This window comes from Neophocaena asiaeorientalis, unplaced genomic scaffold (assembly GCF_003031525.2).
Source record: "Neophocaena asiaeorientalis asiaeorientalis breed wild unplaced genomic scaffold, Neophocaena_asiaeorientalis_V1.1 scaffold24, whole genome shotgun sequence".
Lineage (NCBI taxonomy): Eukaryota > Metazoa > Chordata > Mammalia > Artiodactyla > Phocoenidae > Neophocaena > Neophocaena asiaeorientalis.
The window spans coordinates 4,993,049-5,021,000 of NW_020185317.1; the positions used below are offsets into that span (position 1 = coordinate 4,993,049).

Sequence of the window (27,952 nt, forward strand, 5' to 3'; positions counted from 1 at the left end):
CTGTTTACATCTGTTCATTCTAGAAGAGCCAAAAAGAAGAGAAAAAAAAATATTAAAACTTTAAGAAGAAAAACTTCTGTGACTACTGTTCAGAAGAGACTTCCTTTTGAATTTTTGCCAGATCTTCAGGTCAAGAGTAACTGTTGGAATTTATGTCATCTATTTTAATTTTGTCCTTGAAATTACATCATTTATTTTGAAATAAATAAAAATCCTAACCTTATGCCATACCATTAATTTAACACCAAAAGAAAAATTTTCACATTTCTACATAAATAAGATTCCTCTTTATGCCTTAGTATTTAAAATTTTTACTGGATTAAAAGGAAATGTCAACATTTTACCTTTATTAATGAAGTCACAACAATTGCTCCAGCATTTACCATAGGATTGTGTGGTTTATCTGAAAATATAAAAGCAATAGCATTACTTTAAATACCTGATAAAATTTTCTGTGATGCACAGGTACTTCCCATGAACATTCATCTATTTTCTTTACGTAAGCCATTGATTGTTACAGTTCTTTTTGGGGGTCGGGGGTGGAGAGTGGAGGAGTGCATTAAAGTCAGTTACACATCAAACCAGTAATACACTTTTAAGAACCTGCTATAATTATACAGGCAAACAAAGATTCAGGTACAGAAAGACAGTGAACAGTGCTGTAAGAGCACATCCAAATTTCCTAACTCTGCCATTTGATCCTGGGCAAGTAACTGAACTTCACTGTGCCTCAATCTTCCCATCTGTAAACTGGGAGTAATAACAGCACCAATACCTCAGCAAGTCATAATACTTCAATGAATTTAAAAAAATGCTTTGGCACAGCACTAAGCAATCAAATAATATTATTATTAAAAATCAACTTGGAAAAAGCATATCTGGTGTGGACCCAATTTTCCTTTTTAAAAGTATTTTATTTTTGTGTTTATGTATATACATATACATATGCAGAAAATGAAAACAGGTGATACACATAGGATAAAAAGATTACAGGGTATTTAAGTTGTATTCAGCATGCCTTCTATATTTCCTGACAATAAGGATGTATTTCTTGTATAATTACAAAATTACTTAAAATTTAAGTTCGTCCAAAATCCTACCTCTTCTCCTAACTCTTACAACAAACAGAATTTCAAATCTCAGCTGATTATACGGTCATTCATAGCACAGCACAAACGCCAAACACAAAACTCTTAGGGCACTGAAAACATTTATTTGAAAGCATAATCCCTAATCTGTTTGTGGTAGTAATTTACTTCTTTGGGAACAAGTTCTTATCTAACTTGACACATCTAGCAGAATTCATAAGTTATTGCTACATTATTAGTCTCCTTGAATTTTAAGCAAGTTACCTTCCGTGAGATGAGTCTACAGCTAAACAAGGAAATTCTTCAACTGTTGAAGAGTTACTATATGACCCAGCAATTCCACTCTCAGGTATATAACGAAGAGAAATAAAAACGTGTACACAAAAACTTGTACACAAATGTTCTCAGCAGTATTACTGATAATAGTCAAAAAGTGAAAAATAACCCACAACCCAAACATCCTGCCAAATGATGAATGGGTAAACAAAATGTGGTATTATTATCCAAACAATGGAATATTATCCAGCAATAAAAAAATGAAGTATTGACATAAGCCACAACATGAAAGCACCTTGAAAACATTATGCTTAGTAAAACAGGCCAGTCAGAAAAACCAAATATAATGATTCCATTTACATAAAGACCAAATATAATGATTCTGTTTATATGAAATGTCCAGAACAGGCAAATCCATAGAGAAGGAAAGTAGATTACTAGTTTCCATGGGTAGAAGAGAAATAGGTATTGACTACTAATATCTCTAATACCTAGGGTATCTTTTGGGAGTGATAAAAGTGTCCCCAAATCGACTGTGGTCATGGTTGTACAACTCTATGAATATACTAAAAGCCATTAAATTGTACATTTTGAATGAGTAAATTATGTAGTAAAGTATATTTCAATAAAACTGTTAAAAATGTTTAATTAAAAAAATCAATAATGACAAAAAATTGGGTAACTTAACAGTACACCATTTTCCTCAATATAAGATCAACAATATGATTTAGTAGCTAGCTAGGCTTTAAATAGTGTACATTTTCGGTTACTCATGATAATGACAAGTTCTAAAAGTTAAAATAAAACAGTACAGGTATACTATCTAAATAGTACAGTCAGGATTTCACCTATTTCAAATTATGCTAAGGGAAGTCTGCTTTCTTTGAGATCACACAAAATGACAGTAATAGTTGTCACAGAAAAATACTACGCAACAAAAGGGAAGCCAAGAAACAAAAAATTTCCAGTATTATCTATGTAAAAGAAAAACCAAATGCAGACACAGAAATCAAAATATGGAAATCAGGGCTTCCCTGGTGGCGCAGTGGTTGAGAGTCCGCCTGCTGATGCAGGGGACACGGGTTCATGTCCCGGTCCAGGAAGATCCCACATGCTGTGGAGTGGCTGGGCCCCGCAACTGGAGAGGCCACAACAGTGAGAGGCCCGCGCACCGCAAAAAAAAAAAAAAATGGAAATCAGGCTGTGCTAAATTAGTTTATACTCGTATTTGTGTATATTCATGTATCTGTCCTTTCATTTTTTTTTTTTTTGGACGTTATCAGGTTTAGACTCTAGGGCCCTAAGAGGTAGCTAATGTGTGTATTCCAAATGGTACCACATAAACGTGGGCATTTACTATTTTGTACTATTTTGTAAATCATAAATATTCAGCAAATACTACATATGCTACATTTAAGAAGATCTTCCAAGAACACTAAAGCATTTCATGGCATGACAGAGCAATTTTCAGATGACAGAGCAATTTTCAGATGTAAGCACTGCTCACTCTGACTTTGGCTTAAAAGCCAGACATCTGAACACTTGGAAATACACCAGAGATTAAAACACCAGCTTTACTGCATTATAAAACCTCAGTCTAAAAGTGGAAATCTCCTTTTCCGCTCTGCTCTGCCATAGTCAGAAGGAAAGAACTGAAGGGTTCAGTTTAGAATTTTTAATTTAAAAAGAATTATGACAACAGAAATAACACAAGCTAATTAATAAAGGCTACTATCTGAAGTAATGACATATATTAGCTTAGTATAATGACAAAATGGACATCTGAAATTTTGGGGCATGTTTTTAACTAGAATGCAAAAAAATGATTAATTTTAACAAATATTTATTCTAAGGGAATAAAACAAGCAAAAAATTCTTCCATATTATACCAGAAAAAGCTTTTCAAACTAAGTATATGAACCTTACAAAGATGTGGGTCATGACTGAGGCTGATAGTAAAAGAGTAACTACTATAATTTCTTTATCTATTCATTATATTCAGATTAATGTTAATTTATCATCATAATCTTACAAAGCTAGGATAATATTAATATATTTGTTTCTTTTAATTTTATAACGCTAGATAGACACACATGCACATACATACACAGAGTGCAGTTTCACCATAAATTACCCTTGAAATTTTCAATATAAAAAAGACCCACAAACTCTTTTCTTGCTGGGGCTAATCTAAAACCAAGACTCTAGAGCACAGAACCTATGCAGAACTCAAGAAGGAGTGGTATGGTATAGTGACGCCTTCATTTTCCCATTATTTCCCAGATTCCTGGTATTGGCTCAGGCTTGGAAAAAGTCAAAGAATATCAAGGCAAAACCTCTTGTTAAACTTTATGTTCAGTTATTACAAAACAGTGCTAAATTCCTGAGTTCTTATTGTGATTTTTCTTATAGACTTAGTGTCAATAAATGTATATGGCAAAAAAATGTATTACTTACAATGTTAAAGTCATTTACCCCAAGCCTATTTTATTTCTTACCACTCAATTCACCAGAACCACCTAGTTTATTCAAGTTTGTATTTTTGGGAAAATAGTAATTTTTCTTGTAAAATGTTTAATCTTGTGAGAACAAAAATATTCTTTCCATATTAAATCTAGATGTCAGTGAATTTAATAAATAAGGTACTTCTGCATATGTCCTTATTGAAGTTGCTAGTTTACAGTAATCTCCATAAAATCAAATGTAGCATCAGGATAGAAAGATTATGGTAAAATAAGTAAGAAAATGCAACTGCCCTCAAAACAAATAGAAAGAGAAGCATAAGAAAGTATCAGTCTTGTAACTTCATTTTAAAAACTCATAAAACAATACTGAGTATAAGGCATATTTTTTATTTTTCATCCAGCAGAAAGAAAAAATACAAAAGTATATTTCTCACAACCATTACTGTAATTCCTTCACTCGTTTTCTTCAATTCTATTTTAACTTGTCACACAATGAGGAACCTAGCATATGCCTGAAAGATTAAAAAACAGAAACCAATCTATAGGTTGGTGTTTAGATTTAAAACCTCTATCAGATCAAAAGTACTAACTACCTTTGTCCTCCCCTTTTCTTTTGGATTCCTGTAAAGCAATAAGACTTGTTAGTTATCCAACTATTTAACACAAGATATTTCTTTCAAATACTAAATGTTATGAAGGAGAAAAAACAAAACATCACCTCAACCAGGGCCACCATTAAAGCTTTTTATTATGGAAGTTTTCAAATATATACAATATACAAAAGTAGAAAGAAAAGTATATAAGCATGCATGTACCCATCATTTAGCTTCAATGATTACCAACATAGAGTAATAATCACATGCATCACTCCCAGCTACACTCCACTGAATTATCTTAAAGCAAATTCTGGACCCTGTGAGACTTTATAAGATATTCCCCTATAGGTGGTTATAAAGTGAAAATCTTACTTCCTGCCTCTGTCTTTTCTCTAGCCCACTTTCCAGTGGTATGAGACGCCTAAAAAACCTGTTTTTTAAAGTAGGTTAACTATCTCTATGGGTTTCACAGAAGTTCCATGACAAATGAAAAAGTATCAATGCTTTTAATTTTCTTTTTCTTCGAAAAAAAAAGTAGTTAGATTTACACAGGAAAATGAGGTATTTCTTCTTCCAAGTAACTTTTATATAATTCTTACCATCTTCGTTTAAGAACAGTTTGTTGAACCTTAATCCACTTGGCTCTTTCCCAACATATCGATGCACATATTCTGTTCCAAGATCATTAACAGCAATGGCATATTTCAAAGGTTTTACACAGGATTGAAGGCAAAATGGAACTTTGGTATCCCCAATAGAATGCCTATTTAAAAGTAGATTTAAAAAATAATTAAGATCAACTGTGAAAAAATGTAACAATAACTGGAGCTGTTATTTACATGTTAATTCTAATTTATAACAGTTTTCCCATAATTCAACAGCAAGTTTACTTGGATATTGAAGAATAAATATAAGTATGTTTATTTTAACAGGGATACTGCAATAAAAAGGCAAAAGCTTTCAAGTACTCAGGTAACAGACTGGTTCAAAATTAGATAATAAGTAATGTAAAAAATTGCCTCTGGGGCTTCCCTGGTGGCGCAGTGGTTGAGAGTCTGCCTGCCGATGCAGGGGACGCGGGTTTGTGCCCCGGTCCGGGAAGATCCCACATGCCACGGAGCGGCTGGGCCCGTGAGCCATGGCCGCTGAGCCTGCGTGTCCGGAGCCTGTGCTCCGCAACGGGAGAGGCCACAACAGTGAGAGGCCCGCGTACCGCAAAAAAAAAAAAGAAAAAGAAAAAGAAAAAATTGCCTCTGATGGCAACAGGGTATGGCCCTCCTTACTCCTATCTGTATTCAATCATATAAAATGAACTAGCCCTTTTAGAAATTAGTCACAATTTTTTTTACTCATAGCTTTAATAATGGCTAAACTGTGGTTAGTTTTTAAATGAAGCTCAGTTTATTCAATACCACTCTCTGAGACCCTGTCTATAAATACCTCATCTTGTGAACCATATCTATTGACAATTTCAGCCCCATTAAAAGAAACAGCATCCAGTTTTATAAACCTGATAGAGCTGGCACTAACGGCAATCATAATCACCATGTAGATAAACAACAGAACTAAGATGAAAATGAAATAGAGAATAGGTTTGAAAATGAAAAAACTGTGACTGGCCCCATTATAATGTAAGCTTAACAAGGGCAGTGATCTTTGTTTTATTTGCTGAAGTATCCCAGGTGCCCCAAACAATGTTCCAACACATTACAGGCACTCATTTATTTGAGTGAAATTTATTCACAGTGAAACTGGGCACTATAATAACTACCCCTGGGCAAACAGGGGGTTTAATGGAGACATCAGAGAGACACTTACTTCTAAGTATATGATGGAATATAAATAAATATGTATATATAAATATATATATAATATATATATAACTTCTAATTCAGACCATAACTTCAATTTGGCAATCATTCTGAAACCTGACAAAAGCCTGTCTTACTACCTCTGGATTTAAAAATACCTACGTTCTAGCCCAAAGTCAAGTTTCTTATCTCTAGATAAGAAATCTGAACTAAAAGAATCATCTCTACACACAAAGTATGTTTAAGAAGAAAAAACACATGTGCAATAATTAGGTGATAATAATTTCTTCCAAATATAAAAATTTCCACTACATGATAAACCATTTCCTCCAAATACAAAAAAATAGGAATACCACTCCCTACTGGAATTTGCTCCGGAAGGATAAGCCATGTCTTCTCATGCATTTGTGTCTGTTCACAGCACCCAATATTTAATTCAACACACAAGTGTTTAGTACATTTCACAGGCCCAGATAAGGATAAAAGCCTGTCATAATGGAGAGAACAATGGACTGGAATTTAACAGACCCAGGTGCTAGTTTCACCTCTGCCAGTTTTATACAAACTCTGAACCTCAGATTCCTTATTATAAGAATGAATGAGCCAAACCACATGTTTTTTTTAACTGTAAATATTTGAGGAAGATAAGTAGTAAAAAATAAAAGGATCACTTACAATGAAGGCACTTAAGGGATACAAATTGTAATAAATGGGTGGAAAAGCTTTAACTGGGACATTATCTTGAAAAATAAAATCTAAAATTATATGGCTAAATGACTTGTAGTTTTAACAAAATTTAGGATAAAATTACATCTCTGATATAAATTCATCAAGCTATATACACCTCGGAGTTGTATATCTCATTTTATTTAAGTTATATTTTAATGAAAAAAAATAATTACCTTAGTAAAAGCAAAGAAAAAACCAGAAAGATTATACCTCTGAGCTAAAGTCTTCCAATGAGTAAAAAAATATTGATTTTTCTTTTTTTGGCATAATTTTTCTGACTGATAAAACCAAATTACAACACAATAAGAAATCTTATGTCTGACTCATAGCATAATAAAAAAGGTCATGCTTAAAAAAATATTTCAGAACTCTATTTTTCCAAGGGCCTCTCTTAATTTACTTTTTTTTTAATTGACTTTTTAAATCAAATCATTCTCTTTGAAGTGCCCTCATATTGTTATCCTTTTTATAATTCTACATCAAATGTCAGTGGTTATGCCCGGAGTGTGAGTACATCCCAAAGACCACCTTCGTAGACTTCATGAAATCCTGTGTCTTTTGAAAATGACTGATGGGTAAGAGACTTTATTACATTATATTGCCTTAACTACCATGCTAATCATATAAGCAGCAAGAGGAACAAAGATAATGACAGGATAGGTAACCCATGTTAAGCCAAGAAAGGTGGACTAATTTTATTAGCGGTCAGTTCATTAGTGAATAATTTCATGTTCTGCCAAATCCACTTTTCCTAAGTAAATGTGGAACTGCAGTTCCTTGAACAATAAGCATTCAAGTAACAAGACTACAACTGTGAATAAGATAGATGAAATGCCTCATAAAATTTAGTATAAGGTATTGTTTCAGTTGAGTTTTCTAACTTAAACTAAAATCTAAACTTCTTTACCTTCTTGAATTTATGTCAGGTCAGGGGGCTAATTACTATTACAGAAGAGGCTCCTCTCTACCTCATGTTCACTGTTATGCAAAATTTAAGGCTTAGAGTTGGTTTTGATGGATCTGAAATAAACTTACCTCTGTCCATCTACTGTACAAACGGACACACCCCACAAATCAGGACTGAACTTGGCTAACTGAGGAATATAATCTGCAACCTATGCAAAACAATGGAAAGAAATTAACAGATATAATATAGGCAAATAGTATTTTCTTCTACCAAAAAACTGATCTCAATTTAGCTTCTACCAATGAACAGTTATTTTATAGTACTCAGTGGCTTTGTAGTCTATCTTTTATAACAATATTCATAAAAACTAAGGGCACAACAGACTTGAGGATTACAAGTGAAATCTAAGTGACTTCTCTCAGTCTCCATCACCTACTATGTTTTCCAATGCATTCTGTCTTCCTAAAAAAGCACAGTCTAAAAGACCTAGGATTTGATTTTTTTTTTAAGGGAAACAGAGAACTTCTTTAATTGGGGTCATGCTAATAGGGTTTCATTACCTAAAAACTTTCAATATGGAGAATAAATAAAATAGCGCTTATATTATGTAGAGGATTTTAAAAACTGGGAACATTTTATTTAATGTTCAAGGATATCATACCTGCAGAAATTCCCAGTAAGCTACTTTTTAATTAATTGAAAATTTAAAAGCCATCTCAATCATTTGAAAATCAAAAAGAACTCTTAAGCTTAGATTTCTCTTTGGCCAAAATAACAATTAAGTTAACTATTTGAAATATTTTAAAAGCACTTACTCCAGTGGCTTCACTTAAATTTCTTAATTAGCAAAACACAAAACTACACAATTTTACTCTCTACCTCAAGTTTAGCTGAATTTATTAAGTGATAGGCTTAGGAAAAACGTTACCTTTCCTCCAGACTGCTTTTTAGCACTCTCATATAACTCATCAATGTGTGAAGTAAAAGACATAAAGTCAGGAATGACAAACTTTCTTCTAAAGGCTTGTGTCAACAAAACAATGTTGCTTTGAACACATCTGTGGAATACAAGAAAAAAATTAATAGACTGGGTACCTTTCAAATATTAGTACTTGCTAATAATAACAATATTAATCAGGAGAATATTCAAACAATAAAGAAATTCAACATTTTAAACAACAAACTAAATTCTATAAATTATACTCTTTCCACATTATTTTCTTTCCTTCAAGCAGCCTTTCATGTAGCTGCTTGTAAGCTGTTGAACAAGTTAAAGAAATAAATTAGCCTAAAAATTGTGTCAAAGATTAAAACAGCAGAGCATTCCACCAGATTAAGTACCAAGACCATCTAAAAACAAGCTTTTCAGCCTACCAGAGTTGATAAGCATTCAGCAAGACATTTGGTTAACAAAAATCAGACTTTAATATATAGCTGAGATCCTGTTTATTCTTCCATGAAATAACCTCAGACACATATCCTTTAATTTCTACATATTACTAGTATTTCACAAAAAAATAAACATTTTGTATTTTAATAATTTTTCCTAAATTACATTTTGAAAAATTTGCATTTCTAAGCTAAAAAAAGGGAAATAATACCAACTTCGTTTAGTCAGATTTGTCTCTTATATGAAATACTTATTAAAATGCTTATAAAAATAATGTATAACTTTAAAAATTATATACAGTAGTATAATAATTTTATATTATTTGAATCACCAAAAATGTTAAATTACATTATTCTATTCACTGTAAGATGTGTATATACATTGTAGAATAAAATTGTTTCACTGTTAAAAATTATTTAAAAGATATGGTAAACCATCTGGATAGGAGAGCATGAAATCTAATGATTTGAACCAATATTCTACTTCGTTTTAAAAAGGATTCAAGCTAGAAAATCAACTTATTAATGTAACCTTAAAGAGTTTAAAAATAGGTAACAGCCAGCCATATACTCTAAATTCATCTTCTTAAGAGAGTCTCAGAAACTTAGTAACAGAATAGTTAATTGATAAAGACATTTGCAGACCTGAGCATCAAGCCATAATATCAACTTAAGACTAAGCCCATAACAGACTAAAAAGTACTAAGTTTCAAGTACTATTTATCCTGCTTAACCTTCAAAACATGAACACTCTGAGAAGATGATTTCCCCACTTTACAGATGAGAAAAATCTGTGTTTAACTTTCAAGTAAATAACATGCACTAATTATAAATGGAGAGTCGGAGAAGTAGACACTCTCGGTATTTCTTTTTCAATCCATGGTAAATGATAAATTTTTATATCTCAGTATCTTAATTCAAGTTGTTCTAAATAAAACAAATTAGAATTAAAAGCCAGCTATCACACTTTAACTATTAATAAAAATCCAGAATATATACTCACTTGGTCAACATAAAATTAAACACTGATTTAAAATAAAATAGGTTATTTTCAGTGATAAAGATGTGCTTCAGTTACAACATGAAAAAGTTACAGTCCTAATTTCCATTATTAATCTACAGATGTAGAAATAATTGACATCCAAGAGATAACAAATATTTACTTCAATAAACTTTGATAAATTTTGACATAGTTTCAATGTTAATCTAATAAATACTTTTTGCCATTGACTTAATATTTAATATGCTCCAAACAGCAATTCAACTTGCACGTGAGTTGCAAGTAATATATAACAAAAGACACATTTCTCAGCAGAAAGAAGTTAGGACAATTCCTGACCTTAAATCACTATATCTGTATCAAATCAAATCTACATGCCCACTTTTTCAAGAAGTATTACATGAGAAAATATGAGGACTGCCAAACATAAATTATTAACCTTACTACTAACTATTTAACTACTCAAAATTAAACAGCACTTTTAAAAGGAGGCTTTATCATTAACAATATTGTACAGTCAGTGAAACTGGGATTTTTTTTTTTTTGCTCTATCAGAAGGTGCTCATAAAGCTGTGCGAACAGCCTTCACTGGTGAATTACTATGGCCAACCAAGGCAATACCATTCAAAAGAGTGTCTAGCTGCACGCTGATGAACAAACTGTAATGTTTTTCTTGGGAGTTATTTTAATATAGATGTCATGAATCTACGTAGAAAACCAGAAGGGATATAAAGTGACCTGAGGAGGAAGTGCTTATGCTTTTCAACAGTCACATCTTTCTCATGCTTTGTTCAGTTTTCTCATCTGTAAACTGGTAATAATTTTTCTTTCCTTCTTTACTTAAATGTTTAGGGTTAGCAACTGTAATGCACATCAATGTTTTACAAAATATCTCACATATAATTTTTCATTAGTAAAATAACATAGTGGATAAGAATTTTTTAAGAAAAAGCAAATACAAAGACTACCATTCATTTCCTCCAAAACAAAAAAGATAAAAAAATTATGATCACACATAAAAATATTTCTAATATTTATATGGCTAAAAATGCATGAATAAATAAGGCATTCCTTTTCAGTACAAATTTTCTACTTCTATTGAGATTATTAGCATTAAAAACAATTGATTATCTAGATAGGTACAGGCAGTCTCCAACTTTCAAACAGACCATGCTCCAAAAAGTATGCATAGAATTCATCTTCCCATTCAGAAAAAATTCTACATATTAGATGTTTCTCAGATTACCCTCAAAGGCTAAATATATTAAGCAACAATGTATTTTAGGTAAAATATCAACACGTTGACTTCAACCAAACCTTTCCACTTTCCTTTATAAATTACTTCTTTGGGAAGATGAATTCCATTGCACCCACCTGCATGGAGGTGAGATTATTTCTGGCAAAACTAACTAGAAAACTTCTCATTTTGAAAACAGAGAAAAAACTTCTCCGAAGCAATCACCGTTCCAGGTGACCTGAAAAGGTTAATAGTCAGAGGTTTTCTGTTTGTTTGTTTTGTTTTTTTTGGCGGTACATGGGCCTCTCAGTGTTGTGGCCTCTCCCATTGCGGAGCACAGGCTCTGGACGCGCAGGCTCAGTGGCCATGGCTCAGGGGCCCAGCCGCTCCGCGGCATGTGGGATCCTCCCGGACCAGGGCACGAATCCATGTCCCCTGCATTGGCAGGCGGACTCTCAACCACTGCGCCACCAGGGAAGCCCAACAGTCAGAGGTTTGAATCACCTCATTCTAGGGATGAAAAGAGAAATCATATGCCTATAGACATAAACTTTTCCATTGCTTGTTCACATATACCACTAAGCATTTGTCAAGTTGGGAACTGCCTATATTACAATCATCAATTTTTTAAAAAAATTGGATTAGTGTTTAAAATAATGCTAATTGTTAGTTTTTAATATACTTATGGGTAGAAAATTTTATGATTGTTTCCTGGCTTCATACTCAGTGTATTTAAATTACTTTCAATTTCATATTTAAACAGAGCAATATGTTTATGAAGCACAAAAGAAATTTAACCAGTACTAAAAAGGTATAAAATACTGCTTTCACTTAGGAATTCCAAAGCAATTCCTTATACCCATTGTCAACAGACCTACCTACCAACTCTCTGACAACTTCATTCTCAGATATACCAAAATAACCCCCCAGAAGGCACCCCACAATCAAGATACTTTGCACAGAGAGTTCATGAACACTAAAAATAAAATAATCTTTACTGCAAAGGCACAGCTAACTAGAAGTGATTTCCTTCCCTTCACAAAGAAACAGGTTCTGAAGATTCAAAATTCCTAACACCAATTCCAACATGGAACTAAAATCTACACTTAATAAGGTCGGCTGAGTTCACAGAATCAAGAACCTTGTGGTGAAAAGACAGAGATCTAAAATTGCCAGCAGTGCTTCACAGTATGCCAAGATACTTGGGAGGATCTCAGTTAAATACTTATACCTTCAGATGACTTAATATTCCAGGATATTCCCAGGAGACACCTAGAACAAATCATCTAGCCCCCAAAAGACAATAAAAGAAAAAAATAATAAAAATGCATACATACAAATAAACTTTCAAGGTAGATGCTGGAATTCTTTGGATCTATTCCAACCTAAGCCTATGGTCTGGAAAAAGCCAATACCTTACAGTAGTGTTTACAGTTTTATACAAGTTTTCATTTAATTTTAGTTGTAAAATACCATTTACCTCCTTGGGATCCATGACAAACTTGCTGTCTATTAAATCACTAAGCAATCAGACTAGTAGGAACACATTAATGAAGATAAATAATAAAGATATGCAAATATAAGAAAGTCAAAATAAATATTCTCATTCAATCAAATGAAGGCATTCATGTCCAAAATTAGCATTAAGTTTTTAAACATTATGAAAAAAACAAAAACAGCCAAAAGCCTATGTAGTAATATGTCTGAAGAGAGGAGAGAAGCAGACAACAGAGACATATAAAACTAACGAATATAGGCTGCCTGAAGCCTTCTCATTTTACGGTGTCATCTAAAACACCTTGTAGGAAAGAACTGAGACCATGCTGAGAAAGGCTGCAAGATATGCAGATGAATTAAGAGATCAATTTAAACCATGACAGGACAAAGAGTGTGCTCTATTCAAACCGAATGCAATCTCCAGGTACTATAAATTGGAAACATCCATGGCTACGCTTCCTCAGAACAGTTTCAAAGTATATTCTTAGCCCCAATGTATTACAGAACTTTAATGTGCACCAAGTTGTTCCAAACAATTTATGTTTATAAGTCCCCTCCCCCCTTTTTTTCAGTTACACAGGAAGCACTGGTCTTCAAAGATGCAATTTCGTTTTAAAAGAAAAATCACCATATAGCATAGCAAGTGACCATTAAAGGTTTGGCAGAAATTTTTACTTTTTAAAAAGATCTTTGTCTAGCATGACACCATCTGATGTTGTTTGAAGAGTTAATCTTAACATATCCATACACTCTTTCAACCTGGGATCAGACGTTCGCAATCCTGTAGATTTGAGTGCCTGTTTTTAAAAAAATAAGAGTTTGTAAATATATAGTGCAAATAAGGTATATGCTTATTCCAACTACAAGTTTTTAATTCCTGTATATAAAAACTTCTACACAAGACCTGAATATGTATATGGCATTTTAGTGTCACTACTACCCACTTTCTAGACAAGTTTCTCATTGTTTCTTTCATTTTCTTTCATTGATTACCTTGAAATGAGCATGACGAAAATTTGAAAATAAGAGAAACAGTGTCAGTCAGAATCTACACGTCAGATGACCTTTAAGACTACATTTCAATATTACCATATTATTGATTCAGTATTACTGATTTTTAAAAAGTGAAGATAGAAAAATATAAAAACTTACTGTAATAAATTTATGAACAGGTATTTTCTCTTGTCCTTCTGCGATTGTATAGAATAGCAAATCTTCCAAGCTAGGTAACAGACCCTGCTTTATTTTACTAAAGGGGGAAAAAAGAAGACAAAATTAACCCTTATGTGGACATTCAAGTGGATTTTAGCTATATCCATTTAAAAATAATCATTGAACCAGACTACAGTTGAGTTGATCTATTTATCAAGACCTAATATCATAATAAATGCTGATTTACCAAAATCAAACAGTATTACTGAAACCGCACTGAAAAACAAGTTTAAAAAATGATTCATTAATTAATACAGATATCCTTTAATCCCAAGTTTTAAAATCTTGAGTACTATTTCTAGTGGTGCTAATGCCTAGCCATCTGTTATGGTAATACCTTCCTGTACAGCCTAATACAATCACCCAATATTAATTATGGAGCCTAGCCAATGCTCAGGTAAGAGTCAATACTTTGTTCTCTTGTTGTTATTGTTTTTTAATATGATGACTACACATATATATTGTTCAAAGTTAACCTGATTGTAAATCTGGGGGAGAGAACAATTAAGTACTGGACAGTGAAGACTAGTGCGTAAGTCCTTGAATCCTGGCTACAATACTTACTAGCTGAGTCACCCCGGATAAATTAATTAACCTTTCTGTTAATCAATTTCCTCACCTGAGAAAGTGAGATAATAGGGCCTGCCTCACAGTGTTCTTGTGAGAATCAGTTGACTTAATAATACATTCAATATCTTTAGAGCACTGCCTGGCAGAGAGTAAGTACTCAATCGTTGGTAGTTGTAGTTACTATTTCTAAAGTGACCTAGGCTTTTATATGTACAGATCAAATGCCACAAATCACAAAGACTGTTAGAATAAAAATTTTACCATAAAAATACATTAAAATCTAGTATAAAGTGCTATGATTAACCAAACTTTTAATCAAGAAAAATTTTTTCCTATCCGTTGAAAAGCTTTCAGGTAAACAAACTATAATGAACCTATTTAATGTCTTCTTTTTGGGGGCTCTGAAACTGAAATGAATACATTTCAATATTCTGAACATCTATGACTGCCATAAGTATTATAGTGATGTTATGAGAATTTTAGATCTAGGGTAGACCAATCCCCTCTCCATCCATCACTATTTATTAAAATCAAAGGTAGAAATATATACGTGTGTGTATATGTATAGAAGGTGTACATATATAAAATATCTGGAAAGACTTTACCTGTATTTCAAGAAAGAGAAAATTAGAGAGTGGTCCATAAGTCAATAGAATACAGTGTTGTTTCACAGAGCATGTACATTTACATATGGACATATAAAATTTCTCCTAAAAGACACATTAATGTTGGCATTAATATCATTTATACTTGTTTTCAAAGCTGTTATACCAACTTTTAAAGTCAACCCTAAAGTATAGGAATTTCATACCAATGTTTAAAAAAAACCTAACACATAGGATTATTGTAATTTAATGATATATCCCAGATATATAAATATTCCCTGAAGCAATTTTGGCTCTTAAAGAACTTTTAAAAATGTATTTGGGATATTTTAATAATAAGAGTTAAAATTTATTGATCACTTTTGTTAAGTACTCTGCTGTTTTACATTCGTTCTAATTTAATCCCTCCAAAGATGTCATAACAGAAAGTACCATTATCCAAAATATAGTGTGGTTCCCGGCACACAGTAGAAGCTCAATTTATTCATTATTTATTAAAAAAAAATGACTAACTCTATCCCCATTTCACAGAGGCTCAGACAGGTCAACAAACTTCCCAAGACTGCAAAGTGGTAGAGATATAGTTAGAACCTCTGTTTCTCTGAATCCAGAGTCCAAACTATATACCACTACAGTTTTACTGGCTCTCAAACGTACTAGCTAGTTATTACTTTTATAAGGTACAATTTTTCTAGGTTTTACCCTGATCTAAAACCATTAAACAGGATTCAACAATACTGATGACTTAATATAATACATTTAAAGAAAAACTGAGCCAGCTGTCAAAAACAATCAGTGGAAAATAACATACCAATTATTTACAGAAAGTGGTTTGTCAAATAAACTTCAGATAGTGGTAGTTTATCACTTTAAACTGCAGAATAAGCTTTCTATGTATTTATCACAGCAGTAAATGGTATTTGTTTTGCCTAAAAGCTATGTAAGTAACATAAAATATACACTTCTTTAGCTTATGGTACATAGGGCAAAAAAATTAAAATGACCATGTTTACTTCCACAGCCAGCAAAAAAAGGTAAATATTTACTTGCTTTTGGAGAAGAGACTAATTTTTATCCATAGGAGAGAGATTTAAGTCATCCCTAAAAAATATGCTCACAAAATAAATGTTCAAAGTTGATTTTTTAAAAAAATGTACTAGCAATCTTAGCATTTAAAAGCTCAGACTCTTATTTGAGAATGAGTTCACTTCAACAGTCTGGTGAACAAATGCACAGATTCTCCCCAAACAACACAGAAGTTATTCCAAAGACCTTTCTTGGTATTACCCCCTTTTCTTTCCCCAAATTTAATATGGTTTTGTGGCAACGCTTCATGATAATACATTTTGCTCTTAAAACTCAAAAGCTAAAAATTATAGTTTTCAGACTATATAGTAACTAGGATATTCCTGAGAAGTATTTAAGTTTTAATGACAAAAAAAATAGACTATAACAGGCTTTCAAATTGTAATATCAACAATTGTTGATAAGCCCTCAGATTCCTTAAGGAAAAACATGAATGGTTATGACACTCAGCAACTAAAATGGGATATTTAAATCCAAAGTAAAGTCCTTGTTTCATACCTTTTTATTCCTTCCCTTTTATTCTCCCTCATTTTCTTTCTAATTTCTGCCTTTAAGATCTTTTCACTGCTATTTTGTTCCTTCTTTTACTCATTCCTTCTCCTACTTTACCCTCACAAAATACCTGCCTACAACACAGAAATGACTTCTTTAAAAAATTTTTTAAAAAAATCCCATGTATTTAACTGGCATCTATAACATGTACAGCATTATAGTAGTCATTACTTACAGTCTAAAAGGGAAATAGAAGACATACATCATGAGGAATTACAAGAAAGAAACAATGGGATCCAATCACTGGAAAATTACTTCACTGTGGACTAATAAGGTAAAGTTTTAGGAGAGGTGGAATTAGAGCTAGACTTGAAAGATGGGTAGAAGCTGGAAATATGGCAACAGAAGAGGTTTCCGGCCAAGGAAACAGAATGACCACAGCAATGAAGGTAACCATTCACTGGGTATTCACAAAGAACAGCGAACAGTTAGAGCACAGTATATGTGAATTAAGGTGCCTGTTTCCACCCATGAGCTGTTAAAATACCTAATTTTCAGGGTTGAGAGAGATCTATATAAATCAACCAAATGAAGAGACTACCAAAAATTTACATATGGAGTTTAAATTCAGGGGCATTTCTGCAAACATGAAAAGAGACACTGTCTTTGATTACTGATCAACCAATTTCCCAATACCAAAGGACAATTAAAACTCCTCAGTCTGGGGGCTTCCCTGGTGGCGTAGTGGTTGCGAGTCCGCCTGCCGATGCAGGGGACGCGGGTTCGTGCTCCGGTCCGGGAGGATCCCACATGCTGCGGAGCGGCTGGGCCCGTGAGCCATGGCCGCTGAGCCTGCGCGTCCGGAGCCTGTGCTCCGCAACGGGAGAGGCCACAACAGTGAAAGGCCCGCGTACCGCAAAAAAAAAAACTGCTCAGTCTGATATTCAGTTTATAATTTGGCTTGGTACTATCTATTCTATCAAAATTTTCTACATAAAAAACTGTACTATCAAATGAAAGGAGGAAAATGAACTGCAAAATGAGAAGAGGAAAAGAAATGGAAACTAACTATATTGTCTTATTGTTAAATAAAGTTTCATATCATTTGACCTTTCCAAACTATAAAAGCTGGAGTAATGTCTTTTTTTTTTTTTTGTCAACCCCATATAACTCAAATGCGTAATACAGTGTAGTGTGGTAAACCTATTAGATAGTCAAAAACTTTCAACTAGGTTTAAAAAAAAAATGATGCTCACTGATAGAATAAAAAAGAATGGTTTGGTGTTTTTACTTATGTCTTCATTTTAAAACAATGATCTTTAAAAAATATCTGGAGTTGTTTCTAAATCAGTTTATCATTTTGATTTTCAGAGTGATCTGACTAATAGAAAGTGTCCATCAACACCAGTAAATTAGCAGATTAAACCTGTGAAGGATGAAAGCTGAATTGATAGTGGCTGACCATATACCATTGTAAATCTGACAAAGTGATAAATTCTGCTCAATCTCTAAATCATTTTGTCCCAAGGCTAATTATTGGGGAATTTAAAAACAAAATCTTACATCTTTTAAAGTTTTATTGTTAAAAAAGGATTTTCTGTTGTTTCATCTTATAACTTCATATGATAAAGCAAAGTGGGTAAACTGTCCCCTATTTACAGATAAGGACAGAGTCTCAAAGTCAAGCAATATGTATGTCCAATGTCACACAACTCTTAAGTGACTGGACCAGATTTAGTCCTAGAAAGCCAGTACTTGGTTCCTAATCCCAGATTCCTCCTGCTATGCCACACTGGCTGTGCTGAGTTGTTACACTCCATTTTAGGAGGAATACCTGGAGTTTATTCAGAATAATGAAAGATGAGACTCCTTACATATCGAAGAATTTCTAACCAAAATGCTAATAGGGGAATTACTTATGTTAGATGACTAAATTGTTATTCTGCCTTGTTGAAACTGTACCTTGTACAAAGCAAGGATGAGATTATATTAAATTAGGGCTGCTGTTTTGGCTGGACTTTATTTAAATTTATTCAAGAGCAAGTCAAAGTAAGAAGCACAAAAGCCAGCTTTACGTAAGGAAGTGGCCAGGCTGTCCACATCAGCTGATGGCAATTTGTCCATGTGTAGAGCTTTAGAAGTCTAACCCAGGGGGAGAGTCTGCCTGACTCCGATGGGAGAATGAGGACCTGGGCAGATCAAGTCCCTAAGGTCCAATTCTGTTAGTCCTTCCAACCTTGTATTCCTTCAGTCAAGTATCCGTTAGCAAATCATTCTAGTTGTAAAAATACAGATGTGTGAATTCTGTTACTGCAATCACTTTGATATCACACTAGAGATGACTTCTTCAAAATAACTAAAATATATAGGTAGAAGTTAACAAACGGCAGACTAGCTACACATAAGGAAAAACAAAACAACTCTGAAAATGGAATGGTCTGCCTTCAAAGGGACTAAATTCTCTTGTCAAGAAGTATTCAAGCAGAGATGAATAACAACCTGTAGGGAGTATAACAGAAGAGAAAAAACCTTCAGCTGTGAAGATGGGTTTTTAAGGTCTCTTCGAATACTGAACCTAAAAAAGTAATCAATTCAATAAAGTACTTTATTATTCTCCTAATATTGGAAGAAAAAACACAATAAGTCCTAATATTGTACGAACTTGGTTAGGTCATTTAATACCTGTAGCCAGTTTATAAAATATGTAAAATGAGGTGGAACTAGATGTCTTTAAAGTCACTTCCAACTCTAACTCTCAGTTTTTGAGCTGCTCAAAATAGATGTCCTCCTAAACTCCTATACTAAATATCATAAACTTTACTCACTCAGGACCTATGTAGACATAAAGGATCTATAGATACATATTTTACATATAAAGCTTAATTATCTGGGTTCTTTAAAAAAGTAATGGTAGTACTTAATACCACTGAACTGTACACTTAAAAATGGTCAAAAGAGTACATTTTATGTTACATTAATTTTACCTCAAATTTTTTTTAGCTAAGGGGAATTAGATACAGAAGGTGAAAGTGAGGGAAAATAGCTAAAGTGGGGACATGGAGGCCAAGAACAAAATTTGGCAACTGATACAAGATGCAAAAATCCACAGAAGAACAAACCATTCAAAACAGAACCAATCAGAGTATGAGAGAAAACCATACACAAATAAATACATTTTAGTGCAGGGGCCACTAATAGCAAACTACCGCAATGGCCACAGGTTTTTGTAAATCAAGTTCTATCGCAAGACAGCCATGCCCACTCATTTACCTATTGTCTATGGCTTCTTCACTACAACAGCTGATCTGAATAATTTTAACAGACCAGATAGCTTGTGAAGCCAAAAATATGTACTATTTGACCCTTCAGAGAAAAAGTTTGCCAATACTTGTCTTAGAACATAACTGTATTTTAGCACAGTACAATAACACCCCCTTACAGTAAACCTAAGTTGAACAAGAAATCTTAAACTCTATATTTTATAATATAAATTTTAATACGTTAGAAAAATAGGCAACATTTTCTAAGGAGACTTACGCCGAAAACAGTTTAGAAATTAAAAAGTTTGATGTTTGAGGATAAAAGAGAAGATAACTAGATAATGTTGATAAATAGCTGTATAAATCCATTCATAAACTTTTTCATAACTTTTTTCAATGTGAGGATGCTTACCGTTATACATACTAAAAACAGGCTATTAGGATAGCAGACTAGGACAGTAAGGTAGAGATTTACAAATTTTAAATTTAACAGATGTGTTTTCTCTGATGACAGGAGTTATCATAATGAGAAATCTTAAAAGTAATTATAAGGAGGCAAGGAAAAACAACGTCTATTCTCGCAAACCACAACTGCTAACATCATTTTGGTTTATTTCCTTCTACTACCTTTTTTTTTTTTTTTTTGCGGTACACGGGCCTCTCACTGTTGTGGCCTCTCCTGTTGCGGAGCACAGGCTCCAGACGCGCAGGCTCAGCGGCCATGGCTCACGGGCCCAGCCGCTCCGCGGCATGTGGGATCTTCCCGGACCGGGACACGAACCTGTGTCCCCTGCATCAGCAGGCGGACTCTCAACCACTGCGCCACCAGGGAAGCCCCCTTCTACTACTTTTTGTAAGCAACTGGAGATCAAACCGCATGGAAAATTTTGTATTATAACTTCTGACTTAACATTATATTCTCCTAAATCCCTAAAAAGTTATCTGTATTCATTTTATATTACTGAATAAGAAATTCTCATGTGGATGTACCATAACTGACTTAACCATTCCACTTATGTGGACCACAAGTTTTTCCCCACTTTTCTCTAATAAGTATAATACTGTGCCAAAAATATTAGTGAATAAATCTTTCTACACCTCAGTTTGTTTTGTTAGCCTAGATTCCTAAAAAGGTACAAATATAGTTAAAGCTTTTCTACAGCTTAAAACCTGTTCTTCAGAAAGTCTGTACTCTTTTAATAACTCCCACCAAGAATCTAAGTGCCTATGTCATTCAAAATATCCTCATCAAGGTGACAATTTAAAAATCTTCTTTTGAGGCCTATACCAGAAATTAGTAGGGGAAAAAAAAAGTCTAAATCCTGAAAGCTATCAATCTTTTGTTCATTATGCAACATTGATAGTTCATTGTTTTAAAATAGTACTTCCACTGTAAACATTTCTTTAGAAATCACCAACCAGAGAATACTTCCCAAAGGAAGCCAAGATTAACATTTTGCTTCTATTACACTGTAGGTGGTCAGAAAAACCACCAAGCACAGTTCTCAGTCCTATGCACCTGTGTTTCATAACCAAAGCAATTTTATACCTGAGTAGATTCCAGGATAAAATCATAGTAACAGCGTCTCTACCTGAAAGCTATTTACCTTATTTAGAGATATCTATAATTAGATATATATCTGTTCACTTAGCTTTAAGCATTCCCCTTAGTATCAAATGACTTAACAAGTGAAATGGCACACAAAGGCAACTCCTTGGTTTATATAGGATTTGAAGGCTGAGGTCCTTAAAAAATGCAAATCCTACAAGTAGACTTTCAGTTTCTACAGTCATAATTTTTCTCCACCTCAATGTCACAAGAAGGAAGTAGTGCAGCTTTTTACTGATTTTTTAAAACCTGAAGAAACCCACAAATATCTTCCAACAAATTTCTCTTCAAGGTGACTTTTATCTTTTTCAGACTAAAATTGTGCCTCCCCCCCTCCACCCCACTCCCACTGTTCCCTACATAAAAGCCTTCACCAAAAAAGACTGAATTCTATTTGGTAGGCACTTCCTGAGTTAGTTGATTTTTAGGTAGGCAGACTTCTTTGTAAAAATGTAAAGCCTACGGGCTTCCCTGGTGGTGCAGTGGTTGAGAGTCCGCCTGCTGATGCAGGGGACACGGGTTCGTGCCCCGGTCCGGGAAGATCCCACATGCCGCGGAGCGGCTGGGACCGTGAGCCATAGCCACTAAGCCTCCGCGTCCGGAGCCTGTGCTCTGCAACAGGAGAGGCCACAACAATGAGAGGCCCGTGTACTGCAAAAAAAAAAAAAAGTAAAGCCTAGAAACAAGAAGCTGAAACTCAAGTAGACTAAACTTCAGGATCTCGTTCATGCTCCTTCAGTGAATTACATCTAAGTATTAATTAAGAGCTTGCAGTTTATTACAGATTATGTCCAGATATTATCAATAGCTAAATAGATACATGTGGTTTAAAATAAACATTAGGCAGCAAAAAATGTTATGATGTATGTTATGGCTGGCCATTCAAACAAAACTCAAACTCACTGATAACTGTAATCTAGAATAGAATTTTAATATTGAGGAAATCGCAAATAAGATGACTGAGGGGTTCACTGAGAAGGCCCACACCCAAAATTAAATGTATTTCCAATCTTGATTTTAGTTTAAGTGAATTGTAAACATGTTCACTTTTACAAATTAAAAGCAAATGCATTATTAAAGGATCATAACAGAATTTGTTCCCTATTTCAACACAGGTTCTTTCTATTCCAAAATATATTATCTATATTTCCCAAATACTGCTTCAACCTCGTTATCAGTACTATTCTATACAACAGACCTAATTCAATGTTGCTGAAATGCTTAAGTACTTAATCTTTGAAATTCAATTTGCACAGCATGTGGGGTAACGATTCTTTCCCCCTTGATTTCCATTGATTGTGACCACCTAGAGGGATGGGATAGGGAGGGGGGGAGGGGGACGCAAGGAAGAGATATGGGAACATATGTATATGTATAACTGATTCACTTTGTTATAAAGCAGAAACTAACACCATTGTAAAGCAATTATACTCCAATAAAGATGTTAAAAAAAAAAGAATATGAACTACCAAAATAAAATCATATTATCTGAAGCTAGCGGAAATCATTTTTGTTTGCACCTTCTCTTTTAATATATTTGTAACTATATAGATGAGCAAACATACAATTACTGCATCATGGGTATGCAGTTTTTAACAGATACTACCAAACTGCCTTCCAAAACAGGTGAATTTATACTTCCATCAGCCACTTAAGAGTTCCTATTTCCTATACCCTTGGCATCACTTAATTTAACATCTGCCAATCTGACAGGGGGAAAATGATCTTATTTTAATGAAATGCTTTCAATATTGTATCCTGTATGAATTACCTATTTTCTAAAGAGCATACACGTGCTGATACTTTCTCAGCATGGTCCTTCTTTCTCTTTCCCTTTCTAATTAAAAAATAAAATGCCCAAACAAAAAGTAACTTAAAAATACGTGCCCTCTTCCCCACCTGCCAACGCTTCCCAGAGATCCTTCACTAAGAAGAATATACACTTCTGGGTTTTACAGAAATGAAGTGTGGCATTCTTGAGAGAGAAGAGACAGTGTGATAAAAACGTTCATGTTGGGCAATAATTGGCCTAAAATAAAGGTTAATCAAGAATCTCAAATGCTACATAGCACTGTTTGATATAATGCTCATCCCAGTCCATACTGGTTTTCTGGAAGGAGTGGTATTTTGAAATTAAAACTCTATAATTAATCTTGAAACAACATGCAAAATAGATTGAAATGAGACAAAAGAATGGATATGGGGGTACAGATTTTAAATTTGAAGTCATCAGATATGTGGAGATAAATATGAGAACAAAGCTTGGATGAAAGATGAACTATTATCTACACAAAGATTAGAGGATATGCCATGGAGAAGGTAGACAAGTGGGAAAGAAGCAAAGGCCTCTCAGCCTCAGGGTTTACCCAGTGAGCAAATCCAAAAAGAGCCACAGAACAAGAGAGAACAATTTAAAAATGAAGAGATGCTATAAAGCACAGGAAGCTCAGCTCAGCAGTCTGTGACAACCTAGATGGGTGATGTGGGGGCTGGGCTGGGAGGTGATACAGGTATACGTATAGCTGATTCACTTCATTGTACAGAGAAAACTAACACAACGTTGTGAAGCAATTATATTCCAAAAAAATACTACTAATAAAATAAAATCTGTGAGGAAAATAAAACAAAATAAAAAATGAAGAGAGCCATGCAAAGTGGTTTCCAAAATGATGGAATAATAACAAAATTAAATAAGAGCACTGCAGGGAAAACTGAGCAATGAACATTATATTTTTCTGTAAGATATTTAGGACAGTAGTAAAATCTTAACCTTAACCAGTGACCTAAACCAGAACTGAAGTTGGTTGAACGAGATGGCTAGGATGACAGTGGTTCAAAGAGTCTGACTATGGAAAAAGAAGATAACTCACTTACATCGTACCTCCTTCCAGAATATAATATGGTATGGTTAGTAAAATATAAAGTTAGACCAAGGGAAGGAGGAAAAGCAAATATCCCAGCCACATGAACTAATAAAATTGCTATGGTTAAGTATTAAATTCACTCTGAGCTTACTGGTAATCAGGGCGAAAAAGTAAACAGTGCGTATCACATTTTCACAGAAGTACAACGATCTCTCAAGAGAAATTTTTTCTGGAAACCAAAAAAAGAAAGAAATTTCTCATTTGAGCCTAAAATTCAAAGGCCAATGTCCTTGTAAGGTTTTACAAAAAATGAAGCAATTTTTTAAAATGAGAAATTATAGAGTATTTAACAAATGACAAATATTGTCCCAATAAGCCTTTTACAAAATGTTAACTCATTTAATTTTCACGTGGCTATTTCTTTTAATAATCCTCTATAGAACCTGGCAGAAACCTGAGTGCTGGCATTCCAGGTGGCTTGATGATTCAGGGATGACCTATGCTTTGGAAGCTGAGCATAAGAAAGGATAACAGGATCAGCTGGAACCTTACCTCCCAGAATAAAAGAAATGTTTACCACATAAAGTCAAAATGGATGAAGTCAAGGGAAGAAAGCTACACTTAAAAACAAGATCATTCAGGAAATAAACCTTTAACCAGATTAAAAATTTTTTTCACAATCTTGAGGCCAATGCTCTTAATTTTATAATGTAAATTGGAGATAGCTGGGGTTCACTCCTAAAATCCTTGATTGAAAGCTCTCAGGTTTATCATATACCTAGATTGCTCCTAAACCCGTCTAGCTATTGCTCCAAACTTTGGTGGCAGAAACAGGCTCCTTTGAACTAAGGTAAACAAGGTTTTGCTATTGGCCATTCAAACTCCCAGGGCATCTGAGCAAATATTCCTTTTTTAAAAAAAATTTTTTTAAGTTTATTTTATATATTTAATATATTTAAAGCAAATATTCTTGAAGGATTCCCTCACTAAACAGGTTTTTATTGGGGGGGCTGGGAGGGACAGGATGGGACATTTTTTATGTAGAGTTGTCAATAAGTATTAGACAAAATAGTGTTTCAAAGTTATTGCTAAGAAATGATTTCTTATTTTGACGGCAATGGAGCTAGAAGCTTCTGGGAAACATGTAAATCACAAAAGCTGCTCAATTTTCTATCTGACAGAAGGGCAAAAAAGAGGGATACAAGAGCCACTGAAGAGACAGAATGCAAGGCATCTTTTCAATAGAAAGCTGTTCCCATCATATAACCTTTAAGGACAACTTCTAAATGCTAGTAAACTCATTTTTCAATTCTGGGCACCTGTACTTAAACTTGTTACATGCCTGGTAATTCAGATGATGTTAAGTAAGGTAAGAGAGTACCTAATGAAATTAAGCATACACATTCGAAGAACCTAGGGGCAAGACGGGAATAAAGACACAGACCTACTAGAGAATAGACTTGAGGATATGGGGAGGGGGAAGGGTAAACTGTGACAAAGTGAGAGAGTGGCATGGACATATATACACTACCAAACGTAAAATAGATAGCTAGTGGGAAGCAGCCGCATAGCACAGGGAGATCAGCTTAGCACACAGGGAGATCAGATCAGTGCTTTGTGACCACCTAGAGGGGTGGGATAGGGAGGGTGGGAGACGCACGAGGGAAGAGATATGGGAACATATGTATATGTATAACTGATTCACTTTGTTATAAAGCAGAAACTAACACACCATTGTAAAGCAATTATACTCCAATAAAGATGTTAAAAAAAAAAGCATACACATTCTAGTCTCTCAAGAACATTAAAGAGGTAGAAATTTGACAAAAATCTAGCTTTTTAGAATGTGAACACATTTGAGTCATCCAACTGAAGATGTTAAATGACCTGCCACAGTCATAGGCTACTTTGTGGCATAAAACCATTATCACAGGATATCACAAATTTTGCTCATCACCAAGTGATTTTTTTTTAAAATAACATTTTTCAGTCTGGGAAAACAACTTTAGCTTGGAACGTTTTAGGAAGGTGCCAATTTCAATTACAGGAAACATTAAGCCAGGTCTGAGACTGAAAGTATAAGAATCACACTTTCAGTTTGACTTATGATACTATGGGGCTGGAAAAAGCAATGTAAGTAGAAGGGAAGCAAAAGAGGTCACATAACGTCAGTGCAAAGTCAGAAAAATAGCAGGATATAAAGAAAGCAGGCAGGTAAATTTTTACCTACAGTGAGAAAAAGTTTGCGTCCATTTATATTAACTCAAGACAAAATATCCAGGAAATTGCCTCTCATACTGCGTAGCAAAAACCAATTTTGTTTTAAAACTCAGCTGCTGTGCGGAATAGATGAGTTAACACCCTATCACAATTTATGTAATCCACAAACGCTACTTAACTCGGGTTTTTTCTGAGTTAGTGTTTTACCCGTCACATTTCATCTTGGCTATTTTGAGTTGTATTTTCAAAAATTCGCCCATCTTGTGGAAGATGTCAGACAGGCCAAAGCTGGTCCTCAGTGCCAACAGGTGGTCTGTACTGCGTGCCCCGTCTTCTCGGCCACATGACCCTTTTCCTCCTAATCTCCTTTCGGAAACGTTATTTCCGGTGCCCCACATGGCTCTACAGACGCCTGAAGAAGCCACTCCAGAAATATTCAGAATACTCTGCTACGTTAGGCTTCCAAAGAGACGGTGGCAGAGATCGAAGGAGGGCAGGCAGAGAGGAAACTCGAGCCTAGAAAAGCAGCGAGTCAGGAAGGCACACGCTTTGCCCATCGCCCGACTCCTAAATGTCACTCGGTGATGTTCGTGGGGCACCACCCACCAAGAGCTGGGCGGGCGGCCAGGCACTGCAGCCCGGAGCCGGGGCGCTGAGCACGCGGCGTGGGCCGGGCTGCCACAGCTCCAGCGCGGTGGGGGGTAGGGGGGTGGCAGGCTGGCCCCTCCGGCCCCTTGGCTGCTCCACCCGGCGGCGGGGAAGGGAAGTGAGGGCCGAGCGAGGGGCTCAGGCGGGGAAGGCGCGGGCGGGGCCGGGCCTAATCACATGGCGCAGACTGCGCAGGCCGCCCGGCATCTCTTTCTTTCTCCTTCTCGAACCTCCGCTCCCATCCCTCCCCACCGCAGGCCCCTCCCGGGCTCGGGCCCCACGCGGGACAAGGCCTCCTGCGCCTCGCGGAGACACTCACTTTTCGCCTGAAGCCACCAGCTCCTTGCCCTCGCTGTTGCCGAACCCGTCTGTCTCCCCCGAGCTGTCCTTG

General features: G+C 34.8%; 1 protein-coding gene across 1 annotated transcript in view; it reads right to left on the bottom strand.

The window, feature by feature from the left end:
• GLS (glutaminase) overlaps positions 1–27,952 on the bottom strand; it is an 80,307-nt gene that overhangs the window by 51,805 nt on the left and 550 nt on the right. Inside the window, 7 exon segments of the mRNA XM_024733670.1 lie at positions 345–403; positions 5,025–5,188; positions 8,001–8,080; positions 8,801–8,930; positions 13,671–13,792; positions 14,148–14,244; positions 27,881–27,952. The exon segment at positions 27,881–27,952 is cut by the window's right edge and continues 252 nt beyond it. Of these exon segments, the coding sequence (XP_024589438.1) occupies positions 345–403; positions 5,025–5,188; positions 8,001–8,080; positions 8,801–8,930; positions 13,671–13,792; positions 14,148–14,244; positions 27,881–27,952 (724 nt within the window).